Source organism: Danio rerio, chromosome 24 (genome assembly GCF_049306965.1).
Source record: "Danio rerio strain Tuebingen ecotype United States chromosome 24, GRCz12tu, whole genome shotgun sequence".
NCBI classification, from domain to species: domain Eukaryota; kingdom Metazoa; phylum Chordata; class Actinopteri; order Cypriniformes; family Danionidae; genus Danio; species Danio rerio.
Window position 1 is genome coordinate 3,720,001 of NC_133199.1, and position 20,000 is coordinate 3,740,000.

The 20,000-nt window shown below is 38.1% G+C and overlaps 1 protein-coding gene and 1 long non-coding RNA gene across 11 annotated transcripts in view; both read right to left on the reverse strand.

Moving 5' to 3' along the window:
- LOC141380804 (uncharacterized) overlaps positions 1-3,179 on the reverse strand; it is a 5,457-nt gene extending 2,278 nt beyond the window's left edge. Inside the window, exons 1-2 of the long non-coding RNA XR_012399661.1 lie at positions 433-3,179; positions 1-274 (exon numbers count right to left, since the gene is read on the reverse strand). The exon at positions 1-274 is cut by the window's left edge and continues 643 nt beyond it. This is a non-coding gene — a long non-coding RNA (uncharacterized lncRNA). The remainder of the gene's footprint in view (positions 275-432) is intronic.
- A 1,089-nt stretch (positions 3,180-4,268) lies between these two features.
- Positions 4,269-20,000, reverse strand: part of adarb2 (adenosine deaminase RNA specific B2 (inactive)) — a 597,874-nt gene continuing 582,142 nt past the window's right edge. For 9 of the 10 annotated variants that reach the window (XM_073941371.1, XM_073941369.1, XM_073941375.1 and 6 more), the window contains 3 exons: positions 17,385-17,566; positions 8,460-8,641; positions 5,561-6,340 (listed from right to left, as the gene is read on the reverse strand). In XM_073941371.1, coding sequence (XP_073797472.1) covers positions 6,173-6,340; positions 8,460-8,641; positions 17,385-17,566 — 532 coding nt within the window. In that variant the 3' untranslated portion in view covers positions 5,561-6,172. Of the gene's footprint in view, positions 4,412-5,560; positions 6,341-8,459; positions 8,642-17,384; positions 17,567-20,000 lie in introns of those variants that run through there. The other variant, XR_012399654.1, reaches the window with a different exon arrangement.

A 20,000-nucleotide genomic window follows, 5' to 3' on the forward strand; every position in this document is an offset into this window, starting at 1 on the left:
ACGAGCAAAACGGCAGGCGCAAAATCGTCATTTAAAAAAAAAAACACCTCATGCTCGTTTATTTCTTTTGACGCGCTGCGTTAAAACCTTCTCCACCAATCAGATCAGCACTTTTGTTCACGTGCCCGGAGCTGCTGAAATTACAGTAAACAGCACTTGGAGGCGCTCAAGCAAGCGCACATTGAAGAAGATGCCCAGAGGCGATATGAACGTTTAGCTGATTATTGCTCTGTGAACAATAGTCATTTCTTCATCGCTAGAGCTGGAGCTGCTGCTTGAACCATCCATGCTTGTTCGAGTCACCAGTAACTTTAACAACACGCATGTGAACTTCCTCTCCTCCTCTTCTTCTGTGTTATAAGCAGGTGTCAGAAGCTTGTGTAGTGCCATCTAACGTCAAGGAGTGATTTTGCATACTTATCTGCTTGACGCCTGTGAAAAATCGCTTGGGTTTGAATAAGGAAAAATGTCTCGTAAAACGCTGACGATAAACGCAAACGAAAAGCGTCCCGGTGTGTAGGAGCCTTAAGACGCATTGCTGCTGCAACAGGGGTGGAACGGAGGATTGCAATGCTGGCTCAGCATTGTGATGTCTGTGACCCAACCCTATCACTGACCTTAATTTTTTAAAAATCTTTTTTCAACGGCTTAAAAAAAAAAAAAAAAAAAAACTATAAGAAACTATAAGAAATAAGACTTATTATGATTCCAGAATAATAATTTGTGTTTTATATATAATACTGTGAAAATATCCTTGGTTTGTTAAAGATCACTTATGGGAAACATCATTTTAAATTAACGGGAGGTGAAATGAAATGACTTTAACTGCATCTGTTTAAGTTTACAGGTGCAAAAATGTGCCTCGATCTACTTGAGGGTTAAAAATGTGTTATCCCACTACAATACAAAGTTACTTATAAAATAAATGAACATGAAAGATTGCTTTGATTTTTAATTAGCTTGTTTATAAAGATGCATGAAAAATTACTTTGAATAATTAAGTAGTTTGTGATGCATGTTAAAGTGTGGCCCCTACAAGTGGACCCCAAGTTACTCTGGTATAGAACCGCCACTGTTGTAGCTGCGAATGATATTATCAGACCATTTTGAGGGATGCAAAACCAAAACAATGGTCCCAGTGTATTTCCTGTCTGACATTTTTATTTTCTGTAGCTTCCAAGAATCCAAAAAGAGCCACATATTAATGAATAATGTTATAAGAGCTGATTTAACATTACATTTTGATTGAATAGCCTCTTGTGACAGTTATGAAATAGTTTGATAAGCAGGAAATGTTCATGAACCACACTGAAATGGTCTCAATCATTGGTTAAACCTCAGGTAAAGTGGCATGCGTTTGGGATCGGGGGGCAATTTATAATGTGCTCGGTTTGTAAATTAATCCATTAGGTGCAAATTACTCCATAATCACGGATCTCTACTTCCACTAGTTGTCTTTTGTGTGTGCGTCAAACCGGCGACGTTTCCCCTCTCTTTAGCTCTCTGAACCCTTTACACCGTGTGTGAAGACACAAAGAGCAGAGATGAAGCGTCACCTGCGAGCCGGATTGGGGCATTAAAAGTCGAGACCCGGGGTGTCGTAATGGCACCATTTACATTAGCATGTCACCATTACCACACGAAAAAACGGAGCTGAATTAACCTGTCTTTGCAATGTCAAACCCTACTGTTTTTTCGTCCCTTATTTTGAAGCTAGAGTGAAATAGAGAGAGGGAGAGAGGAAAATGAGGGCCGCATCACTCTGACAGGACCTCTAATTGGACAGCGTGTCGGAGCTCTTCAGGGGCAGGCCATCCGGAAACGGGCAGATAATGACAAGACGGCGACTGCCTTTCACTTTGGCGAAGGTTAACACACACATACACACGTCTGAATGACAGTTACAGGAGAGAAAGAGAGAGATAGAGAGGTGACCATCTTTCCATCTTCTGCTGTGTTTAGTAAAAGTCCCCATTTCTATTGAGGCGAAGTTGGCTTTATGTTCACACATTCTGACTTTCTCCTTAATAATATAATTTCATAAAAGTATTTTTTTGCAAATTCTGAATAGGGAAATCATATTAGCAGCCAATGAATATTAAAGTACAACATTGTTTAGTCAATGGGGTATATGCACACGGACTTTTAATTTGTCAGCCAGCCCCAACATAGCTATATACATATAGATATATGCATCTATGCAAGATCTGACATCTCTAAAAAAACAGCGATCTTACTGCCTGGCTGAGATACAATATAAAGTGTGTATCAGACCAAACAAGAAGCACTGCATTAAATGATAGTTTTCCCCGCCATGTCTTTTAAATAAGGAAATTAATTTAATTTCAGTATTTTAATGGGGTTTTTGCGCTAGCGACTACGCCTGGATTTAAACGGATTTTTGTCTCTTTTTACACTTTAACAACCAAATGGATGCTTAAATCTTTTTACTGATTATAATTTAATTAAATTACAACAACGATGCTGTAAAAGCAACCTTGTTAAATTATATAATTGTCGCATAAACCTTTCACCGGAAGTTCTCCATTGGCTGAAAAGCTGTGCATGTAGCCCATTAAATAGTGCTAATGTTGTTTTGAAGTATTTTTTTACACGCCATTTCAGACGTGATAAACAATATAGGGACTGTTAAAATATACGAATGTGCGAATATAAAACCAACTCGACCTCAATCTCATGTCACATTACCTCTTGTCGTTGCTGGTAAACCTTGTTTTGTCAAAAATCTCATTGTTTCCCTGCAAACTAAACCAGTGATGTGCTGCAAGGTATGTGACTTTCAGAGTCAGATTTTCATATATGCACACAATATAATTGCCATCTACCGATTGTGTTTTATATCTCACATCAGCATCCTTTTTATACACATATCATTTATTTAGTGGGCCAAGAAAGAATGTAAAATGTGCGGTTCACTATGCCTCTCAAACACCAAGGTGGACGCTGCTGACAATAACAAGCCACACAGCACAACGGCGTGTGCGCGCGCGCTCTCTCATACACACACAGTGCTTGAACACGGGTCTTACCTTTGCTTGTAAATGAAGTCTTGAAATTACTTGAATTACTGAACTGCTCGCGCTATTTTCTTTCCTGTCATTTGAAGCAAGGCCTTTAGCTCCGGTGTTGTGCCGAGAATTGCACCCGTGCCGTAAACTGCACCCCCAGATTGCAACAGGTGTGTTGTGCCGAGAATTGCACCTCTGCCGTAAAATGCACCCCATTCATTAGCATCCTCGGTGTATATTAAAAAAATAATAATAATGAAAATTCATCATTGATTGAAGCGTATTAATATGATTATTTTGACGGATAAAGCAAGAACAATATGTGAAACGCATTTTAAAACGCACTAGGTTTACAAATAAATGTAAAATAAAATATAGAGTAATCCAGGGTGCCAAAACGGTCTTAAAAATGGCCAAAAACCAAACTGTATTATTTTAAAGTCACCATTTATTTTAATAAATAAATAGAAAAAAAAAGTATTTGAAGCGTCATGTTTGGTCATTGAAGCTAAATTGTCCATAGTGAATGAGTGTGCATGGATGTTTCCCAGTGTGGGGTTGCGGCTGGAAGGGCATCCACTGCGTAAAACAAATGCTGGATAAGTTGGCGGTTCATTTCGCTGTGGCGACCTGATTAATAAAAGGACTAAGCCGAAAAGAAAATGAATGAATGACTTCTTTCTTATGATTAACTTTACAATTTTGTACATTATATAATGAACTTCTTACAATAAAAACATGAACAATCCCTTTTATAACTTGATGGAGATCAATGCTGAATACACTATATATATATATATATATAAGCTAATATATGCAGATTTCAGAGGGGGTGCATTTCTCGGCACAACACCAGCATTGGTCATCAATTATTTATTACTTCACGTTTTGACTGAAAGTCTATTTTTGAGAATAGTTTGAGCTGATAAACTGTATCCGCAATTTTCAGAGCAGTCAGAACAAAACAAACTAACAGACTCCTTGAACCTTACTTGACTAACATTACGTAGAAGAGTAACCCCCAAACAAGATTAACCGTGAGCTCACGCGCACCCCTTGGCTGTTTCTCAACATGCGTTCTTGTCTGTACTTGTGTTTTTGATATTGAGAAACAGCCCTTCATTGCGGCAGAGCTACCGCCTGCCTCACCTCAGGTCTTTTCAGTGCAGCTGTACATCAGATCCTAACCCTAAACAAACAATAACGTGAAAGACATTCCCTATTGTATGGAAAGCGAGGACATAAAATAATATTTTCTCATGTATAAAAACATTTTAATAAAGCTTTACATTGGTAGCGTACACTGAATGAGCAAAAGGTACGCGCTCGAGCCTCAATCTGACGTGAGGTGCTCTCGGTGCTGCCTCCCCTCGCTTCCTATGCTGTAATTGAACAGGAAATATGCAAAATACAGCGGTTTTGAATGTAAAATGATTGAAGTTATTTAACAGTGTACGCTAACATCAGTAGTCAATGCAACATTTTGTGCAGAACAGTGTATGAAATTTGACTCGGACAAAATGTAAGTAAATTACAGGCACTATAAATTATATTAACTATTATAATATGTAAAACTCTTTTGACCACATTGTTAAGTGTAGTCTCAAATAGCTGTATCTTGGGGACCATTTGGGGACCAAAGTCGATTCCTGGAGGGCTCTGTACAGTTTTGCTCCAACCCTGACCAAATACAGATGATCCAACAAATGAAGGTGTTCATGACTCTTGAACACACCAACTATTTGGATTAGCTGTGTTTGATAGGGTTGGAGCTAGGGTTGTAACAATATACCGGTATGACGGTCTACCACGATTTGAACGTGCACGATTATCATACCATGAACAATTGCATATCAACGGTTTTAACCCTTAAAGACAGAGACAGCCGCCCGCAGCTAAAAATAAGTATTGCTCTTAAATGTTTAATAACTTTTGATCCGCTGATCCGATTCATACAATTCAAAGATTGGCATAAAGAAGAGAATCTCAGCTTTATCACATAACATTTGTGGACTTTTAGAGGCTCCGGAATCAGTGCGGTTACGTCATCAAAATTTGACAACGCTGATTTGACAAAGAAACGCTCGTCACTTTGTCTCCGGACAAACCAGACATGATACATTGATGCATTGTCCCTCCTCCATGCCCAGATTGGTTCAAACTCGCTATATCACAACCAATAAGCATAGGTTTTGCTTTTGTTTGTGGACCAACAACGAGCTTTTTGAACAACACGGAATGAGAGATAAATAAAACGCAAAAAAAAAAAAGTTTAGCATGAAATAATTCTCATACTAAGTACTTTTGCATGCACAGCAGCACAGAAACATGACAAAACAGTGACACAGCAAAGACGAACTGCTGCTCTTGCTGTTTTCAAAAGACGCAAATGAAGGTGCAGCTGTTTGTCTGCATTGCAGACAACCATATCCAAATCCATATCCACAGACAACCATATCCATGCTGGCACATAAAACATAAGAATGTTCCATATTGAATCTAGTTTCGTTATGTAACTTTTTATAGTATAGTAAATATTTATATCTATTTTTTTTTACTGAGGATTTGCACCATGTTTATTTGGACTTTATTTGGACTTTGACACATTATTTATTATTTTCTTATTTGTTCATTGTAAGTGGTGTTGTTTATAGTAACTGAAAATATATTATTTGGAAAAAGTCAAATTTGCTTCACTGTTCTATTATTTTGTAACATTTGTAACATACCGTATACCGCGAAACCGTCAAACCGTGGTATTCTTTTAGAAGATTTTTATACCTTAAAAAATTCATACCGTTACAACCCTAATTGGAGCAAAACTGTGCAGAGCTCTCCAGGAATCAACTTTGGTCCCCGAATGGTCCCCAAGATACAGCTAATAGAGACTATAATAGACTATAAACTCGAGGAATCGAGTTTGAGACCTATGACTTACTGGAAACATCCAAATTTTGCAAGATTTTGACAGAACAAGGTTTACTCTTTAGCCTCAACTTTTGTCATCTTCTCATGGAGCTTTTTTTGTCGGCAGTGGGATGGTGTTGACTTCAGCAGTGAGAAAGATCTTCTGTGGCAACTGGTTGGCAGGTGAAGGTGGTTTTGGCGAAGAGGGGATGACAAAGACCAGGTCAGGCCTCCATTCATACAGTCAGAGTGAAGGTTTCCTGCTCGGGAGGTTTTCTGACCCAGGTCCCTAAACCTGCTTCCTGTAGACCCTTCAACCACTGCAGCTTCACAGTCTGGTAGGTGCCGGCCGCCTGCTTCGCTTCGCAGTACAGCAGTGTACCACTCGCCCCACGGACCACCAGCTACGGAGAGAAAAAAGAATGAAGGAACGAGGGATGAGACAGACAGAGGAGATGGTGAGAGTGCAAAACAAAACGAATGAGCCGGCACAAACGTGGCGTTTGAGCAGCTGTGTAATCTCTCCATTTAAATTTCACAAGCAATTGAACATTCTCCATGCTTTTGTGCATTTCTTTGCCGCACACTCACACACAAGAATAAAAAACAGTGCGAGCAAAAAGGGGGCGCGGCGAATGAAGGGGCTCGGAGAAAAGAAAAGTTTCTTTGGAGATTAGCGTGTGTGCTCTTGCGTCCCTGACTGCGAGCGCTGAGCGTTTGCCATGGGAGGCCGCTCAAGTGCTTTTCAAGATGATTACCATTTCCACAGTCATTAGACTTTAACTGCCAGCATTTGGTAGAGCAGCCGGCATCTCTCCCATACATTTACATGATGAGGGTCTAATTTTGCCCAAGACTTTTTTTTTTGTTCTTCTCATAACAAATGGAGCTGTCTGTTGTGGTTAATAAAAACAGAGTGCTCATCCTAGTTTGCTACAGTGACCTGGGAGGGATGAGAGCTGGTAACAAAAAGGTTCTGGTTTTCAGCCTTCTCAAGTCTCCTCGAACATCTTGTAAAGCAACTCTATAGGCTTGGCATACTTCAAACAAGCTTTTTTTTTTGTTCTTTAAGGACAGGAGCAGTTTTAAATGGCTGGGTGATGCTATGTCGGTTTCAACACTTCAACAACCCCAGCTTCTCGTCCGGTGTGTGACCCCAAAATTAATTTGTGAGCTATTGTACAGGTGCATACCGGCTCGGCTACTCGACTCCTCACTGTATTCATGTGGCTAGGGTTGTTGTTTATGGATATTGTGCTCCTGTCTGTCTGGTGGCCTCTGTGGATATCAGACATGAAGCACCTTAAATAAGTTCCAGAACACGTCCATTGATTGAGTAATCACAATAGACCAATGTTTTGGTGCTTTTGGAGAGCTTTTTAAAATAATCGATTAAATACAAACTAGGTTTTGGACGGTCTTTGTTTTAAAATGGCATCTTTTCAGTCAGATCTAAAGCTCTGTTACAGGTATATCAGGCTCTTAACGATGCCCCAAAATTGCCCCAATCCTTACCAATTGCCTAGCTGGCACATAGACTTGTGTGATGGACAATTGGCTCCAACCATCATGATTTTTCCAAGGTTTTTTTAAGGCCCTGCTAAGTTTCATTCATTCATTTATTTTCTTGTCGGCTTAGTCCCTTTATTAATCTGGGGTCACCACAGCGGAATGAACCGCCAACTTATCCAGCAAGTTTTCACGCAGCGGATGTCCTTCCAGCCGCAACCCATCTCTGGGAAACATCCACACACACACACACTCATATGCTACGGACAATTTAGCCCACCCAGTTCACCTGTACCACATGTCTTTGGACTGTGGGGGAAACCCACGTGAAGGCAGGGAGAACATGCAAACTCCACACAGAAACGCCAACTGAGCCGAGGTTTGAACCAGCGACCCAGGGACCTTCTTGCTGTGAGGCGGCAGCACTACCTACTACGCCACTGCCTCACCCCTGCTAAGTTTCAGTGAGCGTCAAAAGTGGGTTTCAATGTCATGAACATTACAGGTGATTCTCACCTTAAAGGCCCCGGTGTACTTCAAATGAAATTGCAGAACTGAAATGATGTGATTTTGAACAAAATCCTGCCATAATGAAGTTCTTTTTGAGTGTTTCATGAGTTTGAATCAGGTCACCAATGGAAACTTTTGGGAAAGTTTGTTTTGGCTCCTAAATAGCTTTGAGTCCTTGATGACTACGCAGTCAGTGGATGTGTTCTGGAACTCTACCTTCTATGATGCGCAATTTCTTCCCACTTGATTCATGTCTAATCTACGACAATAAAACAGACAGGAGAACAACATCCAAAAAAAACAACACTAGCCACATGAATACACTGGAGAGTAGACACTGGAGAGAAACTGAGTTTGACATCTGTGCCTTAAAAGAACAAAGACCTCCTCCCTTGTTACCTTCGATTTTTTGTTAACAATCAAGATCAAACATGTGAACAAGATCGTAAAAGAATGTGTATAGTGTTGAACAAACAGATTCGTTCTATCCAAAAGTGAGCTCACCTTGCGATAAAGTCTGACCCAACGTGCAAAAAGTGCATGCTTGCAAAGTCTGGACGGAGCCCCGGAGTCCCTCCTCTTCCCAGTAGACGCGTTGAGCACCTCCATTTGAGCGTCACCTGCCGTCCAATTGACACTGTAACACACAGACTTCCCCTGCTGCCTGCAGTCACTGTTGCTCAGGCCTGTGTGTGCAAGAAAAGATAGGGAGACTTGGTGGGAAAGAAAGAGCACTCGAGGGAGGTTCTATTTAGCATGTGATTATTGCTGAAGTGTTTCATTAGCAGGCGAGCATGTCTGTGTGTCGTCTTTGCTATCTTTGCGGTAAACACTGGTTCCAGGCACAAAGGATCTCTCGGGCTCTTCAATCGTTGCTGCATCGCTACACCAATTAGCACGGTATTCTTTCTTTCTTAAAGTGGAGAGTATTATGGCATGCCCATGAACTGAGCTGCTGACTTGTCCATGCTAGATACAGTATAGCCCAGTGATGGGCAAACTCGGTCCTGGAGGGCCAGTGTCCTACACAGTTTAGCTCCAACTGTAATCAAACACACCTGCTTATAGGTTTCTAGTGATCTTGAAGACACTGATTAGCTTGTTCGGGTGTGTTTGATTAGTGCTGCAGCTAAACTATGCAGGACACCGGCCCTCCAGGACCGAGTTTGCCCACCCCTGGTATAGCCTGTTGTAGGATATGCAGAGAGTGTTTAGTAAAAAGCCCCTATTATGCATCAAAAAAAGGGTCATATTTTGGTTTTGGGGGTCTTCAACAACAGGCTGATATGCATGCAAGGTCAAATAACACTTTTATTTTCTTATAATATGCACTTATTTTTACCTAATTATCCCAACGAATCCCATATGATTTGTTCAGCGATTTATTTGTTCCCAAACCCCTCCTTAGAGCAATGCTAATCTGCTTTGATTGGTCAGATGACACAGTCTGTTGCGATTGGTTGGCTGCATTTAGCACGAAACGGCAGAGGATCGTGAGATCACAGACATGTTTAAATCCGTAAACAAAGCAACTTGTTATTATTAATTATTAGCTTGTTATTATTTGTTGCTCTTACATCTGGAATCGACGACAAGGCTTTTGTTAGGTAGTGTGGTGTAATTATGGATACTTGCACCAATCTGAGCAGTATTCAAACAAACAGCAAGCGTTGTGTTTTCAAAGTGGCTTTAGACACAATATGAGAATTTAAAGAGTTAACCAGATACAGTACAAGCCGTGTGAAGCGATTACAAGAACAATAACACAATTAAAAACATTTTTTGCAAGCTAGAGAAAACAAGGAGGCAACCGTTTTAATCACACTTACTTACACTCGTGAACTGGAGGAAGAAACTGATCCATGAACTGTGTACTGATAAAGTTCCTGTCAAGCTCTGACAAAGTGTCATACATCAATAGTCTTTTCTGATCCTTCCTTTAACAAACAGCTGACGAATGCCCCATTGTAGGTGTGTAGATTGCTGAAGCACTCGTCAGAAAAATGGCGGGAACGCAGCACAAGGCAGGGGCTATAATGCTGAGGTACTTTTGCAAATATAAACTTCAAGCACCGACTCTTCACAGCCTCATCTTTGGGTACAGAAAATAACACTAACCTTCCCCTCACACTTCAGAGCGCAGCGTCTTCGTGACATGATTCAACCCTGATCTGCTGCAGTGTTTGTCTTCTTTTTCTTTCTACAGTGTTTGTGGGCGGGGCCGGGGGTTTAAATTTGCCAGAGTCTACATGTGCAACAAATGGGCGGGGCTTGAGGCTGTATTGACGTCACACCGACAAGGCTAAAGATTCATTACCCTGACAATCTATTTAATCCACGCTGAGTCGACTCTTTTATAGATGAATTAATCATTTTAAATACGACACACTTTCAGATTCACTTCACTTAGAGCTGTTACACACTGCATGGAGGGTCATTTTCAAAAACCCATAATAGGGGCTCTTTAAGTATATTTTGCATATGATAATTCGGTCACACTTTACAATAAGGTTCATTAATTAATATTAATTAATGCATTTACTAACATGAACAAACAATGAATAATAATACATTTACTACTGTATTTGTTCATGTTAGTTAACGTTAGTTAATGAAAATACAGTAGTTCATTGTTAGTTCGTGTTAACTCATGGTGCATTAACTAATGGAAAAAAGCATGGACTTGGATGTCAATAATACATTAGTAAATGTTTAATTATGATTCATAAATACTGTACAAGTGTTGTTCATGATTAGTTCATGTTAGTAAATGCATTAACTAATGAACCTTATTGTAAAGTGTTACCGATAATTCTGTTGGAGGAAAAATGTTCAATTTTAGCTAATATTTGCTGGAGCTCCTATCATAGAATACCTATAATATCTCTTTAGTTTCACGTTAGATAGAAAGTCACATTTGTTTAGTAAATGATGGCAGCATTTTCATTTTTGGGATAAAATATTCCTTTAATCCCCCAGCAAATCTCAGATTCTCTTTGCAGGTGCAGTAAATTGTCTGCTCTAATAATGTGCATATCCTTTTATGGCGTAACGCAGCTTCTTTCTCAAAGCCTCGCTCACTTATTCACAGTGTCATTTCATACTCCTCATTCCGTTTATCCCTATACGTCTGTAATAGAGCATTTAATTTGTATTTTACCTGGAGCGGGCTTCATCATTTACTGTCAGTCACAATGTTGTCGTCTATCCATCATGCCGAGTATTTTAGGCAAGATGCTGTATTTGACATACAGCTACTCTTAAGTGCCACTTTGTATCTACTAAAAGAGATAAAGTGCTATCAGTGTACGACCCATATTTGAAGGACATTCGCAGTGATGTCTTATAATCCCATTTCTGCTAACAAAGTGTAGGTTTGGGTAAATCCTGCAAGAGTTTTGCAGTGGGACATTTACCATCTAGTTATGACACCTTCACCACTATTGCATTCTGGTTTATGCTGGTCAGATCTTATTGGTGGAGATGCAGGTAAACCAAACCAGCTCAACTGACTAGCTACAGTAGTTGGTAAACAAACTCCATCTTACTGCTTAAGCTAGTTGTCTTAATTGTGGCGTGTTACAAATGGGATGCGTCAGCCTCTAAAGGTCACTCTGGAGAGAGATCGATTATGGCTGCCATAGTGGCCCTTCAAATGGTCCGTCACAATGAAGGATTACAAAAGTTAAATTGATGGACATTTTTTGGTCCCATGATTCTTTAGCATGTCTAATTTATTACACAGCATGATGCTTCATTTGGTCACTTGCACCCTCTTATCAAGGGTTAACCCAGGGGTGGACAAACGTAGTCCTGGAGGGCCGGTGTCCTGCGAAGTTTACCGCCAACCACGAATCAAACACACCTGCCTAGAGCTCTCTAGTGATCTTAAAGATACTGCTTAGCACGTTGAGTGTGTTTGATTAGTGTTAGAGCAAAACTTTGCAGGACATCTGCCTTCAAGGACTTTTACCACCCCTGGGTTAACCCGTTTGAAGAATTAATGCATAGGAATGGACTTTTTAGAACGGAACTGCTTTGGAACATTCAAGTTTTATTTTGGAAAATTTTACAACTCTAAACAATTAAGTTGAACCATTATTTTAATCCCATCAGCCAATCTCAACCGGCACACTTTATCTTAGCTAAGCATAGATCAGTGGTCCCTGAAGTGGGGGTCGGCACCCCCGGGGGTGTCGCAAGACAATAATGGGGGGTCACTTATTGATTTACCAAAATATAATATATGTTATTACACTATTAGAATTACCATGTTTTATTCATACCTGCTGCCAAAAAAAAACCTTACATAAACAACATGCAAATAAAAATCAGCCTATAATTCTTTTTCTATTGGATTGTGACCCCTGGGGTTATTATGCTAGATTAATGAAACAGCAATAGTGTCAGTTTCAGCAGATTGATTTTACAGCTCAATGTAAGACTCTGATACCTTTTCGACACTCACGTACATTAAAAATTAAGGCAATGATTAAACATAGAGGACAATGTCCAAGTCTCCATAGATTGTTTAAATCAAGAATAGTCATGTGCTGTAAACATGTGCTGTAAACATTGGTTAATATTAAACAAAATAATAATAACTATAAAATCATATGGTTGTTAGACTGCCAATAAGCTTGTTTATATAGTTCCTACTGGCGTGTGTGCACCATTGCGTGCAATGTTTGAATGATTATAACCACCTCCAAGGATACTGGGGATCAAGAGTCACTGGAATTGTTATTTTGGGGGTCATGAGCTGATGAGTTTGGGAACCCCTGGCATAGACAATTGAATCGGACTAGCATCACGGTCAAAAGTGACCCAAAGAGTTTTGAAAATTTTCCTATTTAAAGCTGGACTCTTCTGAAGTTAAATCATGTACTGAGACTGACGGAAAATTTTAAGTTGTCATTTTCACGGCTGATATGTTTAGGAACTATATTCCTAGAAATATATAGGAACTATATATACTCATTCCTGTGTAATAGACTTTTCTGCTGTACCATGGCTGCAGCAGGAACAATGATATTACACAGCACCTGAGCATAGTTATCAGCTAGGTCATTTCTAGCATGACCACTTGATGTGTGCAGCCGTGGTGCTGCAGCAAATTCCCTTGATAATTACATCAGAATGAGAGTATAGTTCCTAGAACTACTGCCCTCGTTGCTCCTGCCTGATAAAATAGATTGCCTTTTCTTTGTACCTTTTGTTTCTCAAATTATAGATCCATGGATTCAATACAAAAAGATTTTCACATACTGCTGGAGCTTCAGATCAGGCCCACCATCAAATGCTACTTTCATGACATAATGCTGCTTACACTGTAGCTTAAAAGACTGCTTGAAGCTAAAGTAACACTGCAGTCTTATAAACTTAACATACATGGTTGAGACTATCATGTTTGCTATCTCAACATGGTGCCATTTTATTCTTAAATTGGAAGATATAAATATAAAAGAAAAAAAATGTAATTATAATTATCTTAGAATGATTTACCGGATTGTCAATGTTTCTTCAGCTATTGGTCATTGGAGATCACTATTTCAAGATGTTAACTGGAACGAGACTTGTAAGATTTCCAGACGTTTTTGTATAACAAATACAATTAGAAAGGAATCATTTAAAACTTTTCATCGTTTGAGATGTGCTTTCTGTAACAATAAAGAAGAAAGTATTGTTCATTTATTTATATATACATCATTTATAAGTATTGTTCTTTTTTGTTAAGCAGAGTACGAATATAGCATTGGTATTCATAGAAGATCTTTCATCAAGTACAGATCTTATTTCAGATCATATTTTTTGAATACAGCTTCAAAATTTGGCATATTTTTAATTTATAAATGTAAACGGGCAGTATTATTTATATATATAATTACAGTTGAAGTCAGAATTATTAGCCCCCCTGAATTATTAGACCGCTTGTTTATTTTTTTCCCCAATTTCTGTTTAATGGAGGGAAGATTGTTTCAACACATTTCTAAACATAATAGTTTTGAAAACTTATTTCTAATAACAGATTTATTTTATCTTTGCCATGATGACTGTAAATAATATTTTACAAGACACTTCTATACAGCTTAAAGTGACATTTAAAGGCTTAACAAGGTTAATAAGGTTTACTAGGCAGGTTAGGGTAATTAGGCAAGTTATTGTATAACGATGGTTTGTTATGTAGATTAACGAAAAAAAAAAAAAAAAACAGCTTAAAGGGGCTAATAATTTGTCCCAAAAATGTTTTTAAAAAAATTAATAACTGCTTTTATTCAAGCTATAATAAAACAAATAAGACTTTCCCCAGAAGAAAAAATATGATCAGACATACTGTGAAAATTGCATTGCTCTGTTAAACATCATTTGGGAAATATTTAAAAAAGAAAATAAAAACCAAAAGGGGGCTAATAATTCTGACTTCAACTGTATATTAATTATTTTAAAGCCTTAAATTAAATTTAGTATTTTGAATAATTGTATTTTATATTTAATTTTTTATTGTATTTGTTTGGATGTAAATATAATGTTGTTATTGCTCTTGTATGTTCTGTGTTCTAAAATTGCAATAAAAAAGAGGTTGTGACCTCCTTGATGTAGAAAAAAAAGCATTTTACTTTAAAAACGAATGCGTCCATCTCCTGTATAATAATTATAATACTGTATTTAAGCTCCTTCGTATTCAGCACATTCATTATACATGCATTTACATACATACATTTGTAAACACAGTTGTTTTGAACTTCAATCTAAAATTTGCATAATAAAAATGCAACCTGCATATAGTAAAATGCATTTTAATGACCTCCCCTGTGCTTTAAGTGAGACAAAATAATGAGTTAATAATAAACAAATAATGAGTCGCAGGAAAAGTTAGAAGGAATTACCAGTCATTTATACTTTCCCTTAAGCTGTCTTCATTTACTGTCACTAACGATATAGTCTATCCATCATGCAGTGTGCTTTACACAAGAACGTCGCTAATCAGCTTCATGTTATGCTTTTCTTTTTGAGACACAGGCTTTTGTAATGTAAGCATCCGAGTGTTTTGTGCAGGTATGAGCACTGTGTACAGCCTCGCTTCAGCTTCCTGACTGAAGGGGTCATTTGCTTTTCTTATGATAAGAGATCTCAGCCGCTTCTTGGGAACTCTGCACCCTTTATGATGGCGATGCCTAAAATAACCAGGCCATTTTCCCCAACAAGAGAGGCCAGACAAAGGATGAGAAGCTCATCAATGGGGGTGAAAGGGGCTGTGGTGGAGACGTGTAGCCCACTGGGCGTGAGAGGAAGACTGAATGAATCTCTCTCCTCTTCTGTCCCAGTGATAAGGTGTTTGATGAGATTGATTTGGAGGATGGGTAGATCCAATAGAGCACTGCGTCTGCCATACTTACGCTCAGGAGAGCAGTATAACAAAGTGACAGAGTGAGACGGAGTGTCCTCTGTGTGCTTAAGGTCACGTCTGCTAGTGCATTGGTCAGAGGTTTAACAGAGCATTCAAGCTTTACATGGTTTTTAATTGGGTGTTCCCTGGAATTAAACCCACAACCTTGGAGTCGCTACACTACCTGACACAATTCTTGTTGTCTATACAAATCTTAGATACAACAAATAAAAAATGTTAGTTTTGGTAGAAGTTGCTTATATATATATATATATATAATATAATATATATATATAATACATTATAATATATATATATATAATATATATATATATATATTATATATATATATATATATATATATATATATATATATATATATATATATATATATATATATATATATATTATAATGTGTGTGTGTGTATATATATATATATATATATATATATATAATATTATAATATATCATGCCTTGATTTTCAATCATTTCATTAAGACAGTAAAGTCTGACTTTGCTTAGACAACAGCTCACTGAACAGAAATGTCAGGTAGTGTGGTGTTATTAGGGATACTTGCACCAATCGGAGCAGTATTCGAACAGTATCAATTGGGAAATGCTAATGCATAACTCAATGGTCAAGAGAGCGAGGTTTACACATTTTTTTACCATTTGGCTTCTGTTAAAGCAGCAAAATTCTCACAGCGAAATACTTTGTTTATTTAGCAATTAACAGTACAACTACAAATTATTCCAATTAATATAAAAGTAGGAATTCTCTCCAAATAGCAATCTTGTCTAACTACGCTCATATTGGAGTTTATACAATAGTTCTGCCTGGTTCTCAAATCTGATTGGCTGATAGCCATGCAATATTCTGCAATTTCAGCATTTGTACAGCCTCTTTACCCTATGTGTATTACTTTGCCCCCATGACAAGCAGAGGAATAAGCTTACTACAGTTTGACAAATATTGCAGATGTTGGACAACATAATGCACTTTTGAGGCCTTTTTACTTAATAATGTGGTTGTTTAGATTGCCACTATGCAATTATTATATATATATATATATATATATATATATATATATATATATATATATATATATATATATATATATATATATATATATATAATTTTATAATTTTTTTAGCACATTGGCTGCCATCAGTAGAGCAAAGAAACTGACTGATGACATTCTGCCACAAGATGGCGTCATAGACAGCATAATAAGTCCTTGAGGAGAAAAACTCAGCATAAATTTCAAACTACAGCTGATCAAATAATTATTAAACAGGTAGGTGACATTCTAAGTGGCTCTCTCTCTTTTGTATGTAGTAGTGCTGTATTTATACCATAGTAATCTGCTAGTGTTTGCTTAGCTTTAGCTTTTTAGGGTTAGTTATTGTGATATTGCGATTGCAACAGAGAAATACCGGGAGATGTATGTAGACTGATGCCGTTCAGCCTTAAAATCATAAAATGTGAGCAAAATCACCTGTTTTGTCATCACTTTAGACATTACGCTAGAGAATCATTCTAATACTGGCTCTAAAGTGATGTCATTGAATTAGCAAGGGTTTTTGCTGTTCTGATGTCAGCTACAGATGTATGATTGGCGGAAGAAAGTAGTTCCTCAGACAAAAGAGTTTTTGAGACTCTGTGTTTGATTTTCTTTTTTATATACACGGCTATGCCATTTAACTGTTGTATAAACACAATATCACACTCGTAGCAGCGCAATATGGCTGTATATTGTAACTGGTGAGACACTAAGGCACTCAGCCTGTGGCCTCAAGCCAACACACCTCTCACTAGTGCTGATATACAGCCATATCGCACTCGTGTGATATTGCTCATAAATATCCCAGAAAAACGAAATGTCAGGTTTTTTTGCTTATATTGCGCAGCCCTACTGCACATACTGTTTAGCGCTGGTTCAAATCTCACTCTGACTGGTGCAAGTGAGACTAATTACACTAGCAACGAAACACACTATGGACTCTATGAAACATTTCGTTAATAAAGAAAGGTAAATACCACTGAGTAATGGCTGGTTACGACGGTAACAAGTGGGCAGAGGGCCGGCTTTCTCCATCCTGTGGTTCATCATCCTTGAGAAGTGTCCTGTGTGTCTCAGGCTGCCCACTGTCAGGCTGTACAGATATACCGGCTCCACAAAATGGCTGAGCAGCGCCCCCTGCAGACCGAGCACATTCCACCTGTGAAGAGTATAGATGGGTTAGCAAAACTCTGATCTCATCATGTAAAATGTGACTGTACATACGTTTGACAGCAGTTTCTAGGTTAAATGAATGCTATGGGGCAGTATGATGCCAACAACTTTTGTTGCTTTTAACACTAATGATATTTACAGAGACTTATTATTGATGAACAAAGGCTTGTTGCACAGCACCAAATAAATACCACAAAACAAAACAGCTTAACGGTGTCTATGATTTTAAAGTAAAACATTTGCATCACCGATCTATCTCCATGAGTGTTCAGTTTGCTCTGTAGTTCTTTTGTACGGTGTTGTACTTGTAATGCAGAGCACTCAAGTTTACAAAACAGATTGGTCGCAGTGCACTTTGCTCTTATGTTTGCTTTTCAAAACACTTGGTCTAGCTGATCTGTGTTCAGGACGTGTACAAGAGGGATGTGAATTGGAGTAACGCAATTCTGGTACACAAAAATGTAGACAGTGCCCCCTAGTGGATTTGTGATCTGAAACTGCAAAAAAACAAAACAAAAAAACAAATTAAAAAAAAAGTTCCCGGACTAACATATTTTACTTTTCACCAAATGTAAACTGAGGTATTTATCTTCCTTCCTTCCTTTTCCATCTTCCTTCCTTCCTTTTCCATCTTCCTTCCTTCCTTTTCCATCTTACTTACCTTCATTCCTTCCCTTTCCATTTTACTTATGCTTTCTTTCCCTTCTTCTTTCCTTTTCCATCTTACTTCAGTTTCCATCTTCCTTCATTCCTTCCTTCCTTTCTACCTTTTCCATCATCCTTCCTTTTCTTTCTTTCTTTCTTTCTTTCTTTCTTTCTTTCTTTCTTTCTTTCTTTCTTTCTTTCTTTCTTTCTTTCTTTCTTTCTTTCTTTCTTTCTTTCTTTCTCATCTTTCCAACTTTCTTTCCTTCCCTTTCTATATTCCTTCCTATTCTATCTTCTTTCCTCTTTTCCTTCCTTCCTTCAATCTTAGACTTCAATTTTCCTTTCTTTTCCATCTTCCACTTCCATCCTACTTCCGTTTCCAGCTTCCTTCCTTACTATCTTCATCTTTCATCTCCATCTTTTTTTCCTTCCTTCCTTCTTCTCCATCTTTCTTTCTTCTTTTTCCAACTCATTTCCTTTTTTATCTTCCTTTCCCATCTTAGTTCCTGTTCTATCTTCCTTCCTCTTTTCCTTCCTTAGTTTTCACTTTTACTTTTTCTTCCTTTTCTATCTTACTTCCTTTCTTTTTCATTTTCTCTATTTTCCTACTTCCTTCCATTTCCATATTCTGTCCTTTTCCATCTACATTACTCCCGTTTCCTTTCATCCTTCCTTCCTTCAGTTTCCATCCTACCTACTCTCTTTTCCTTCCTTACTTCCCTACTTAATTACTCACAAATGCAACATGGGATCTTTTATAAAAAATGTTTTGGTATTGTTTTCAGTAAAATGTCCATTTATGTTTTTTTTTTTTTAAATAAACCAATATTCATATATATTTTGTCCATATATTAATGCTCTGAAGTTATTATTATTGCCTTTGAAAGTCTTATTAATTTTTCCAGAGATTGGATGAATGGATTGATTGACATACAGACACATTTTCTGTAGACAGACAGACGGAGGCTAACTTGATAATGCAGAATCTCACCAGACAGAAGACACATTTTGTTTTTAACCTCAGACTGTAATCTAATGAATCGGTGAAAAGCGCAATCATTTACCAATATTAAACGGCTCATTTTTACACCATTGTTCTTTGGCTTAATTAATGTCTTTTTATAATGCCGGTAATGATTGCGGGCTCCTCTCCTTCTCTCTCGGCTCGTCTCTATTCATGTCTAATAAGCCATTACAGTTTCAGCTTTTCCAGCAGTCCATTAACACGGGTCACTCACTCTTTAAGAATAGAATGGATCCGTTTACCTGAGCTTCAATCTGCTTGTGGGATCTCCTGCTCATCCAGACTAAATTATTTTCTATTCTCTCTCTCTCTCCGTTTCTGGCAAAAACAGAAACGACCCGGCCTTGCAATATTCATTTCCCCAGGAGGCAGTGCCGTGAATTAGAAGCGTCTTTTAATTCTTTTCCATCTGGCTGCTGTAGAAGTGAACAGGGAAGACCCTCCATCTCTATCGCTCCGTCCCAAAACCCCCCTCCAGCGCTGTAAAACGCCGGCCCATTAAAGTAATGTGTTCATCTACATAAAACTCAAAATGCAATATGACGGATCATATTCACAACCATGCCATTTATGGCTTCAATTAAAGCACTCATCAACTTAATTAAACATCCACTCCACTCAATCATCTCTGCATACCTTACTGCCTCTGAACAATAATAACACCCATCATAACTCTCCCTCATCCAGTCTGTCGTCACGGAGTAATCAGGCGCATAATGACACCCCCTTAAACAAAACTTTTTTTGTGTGT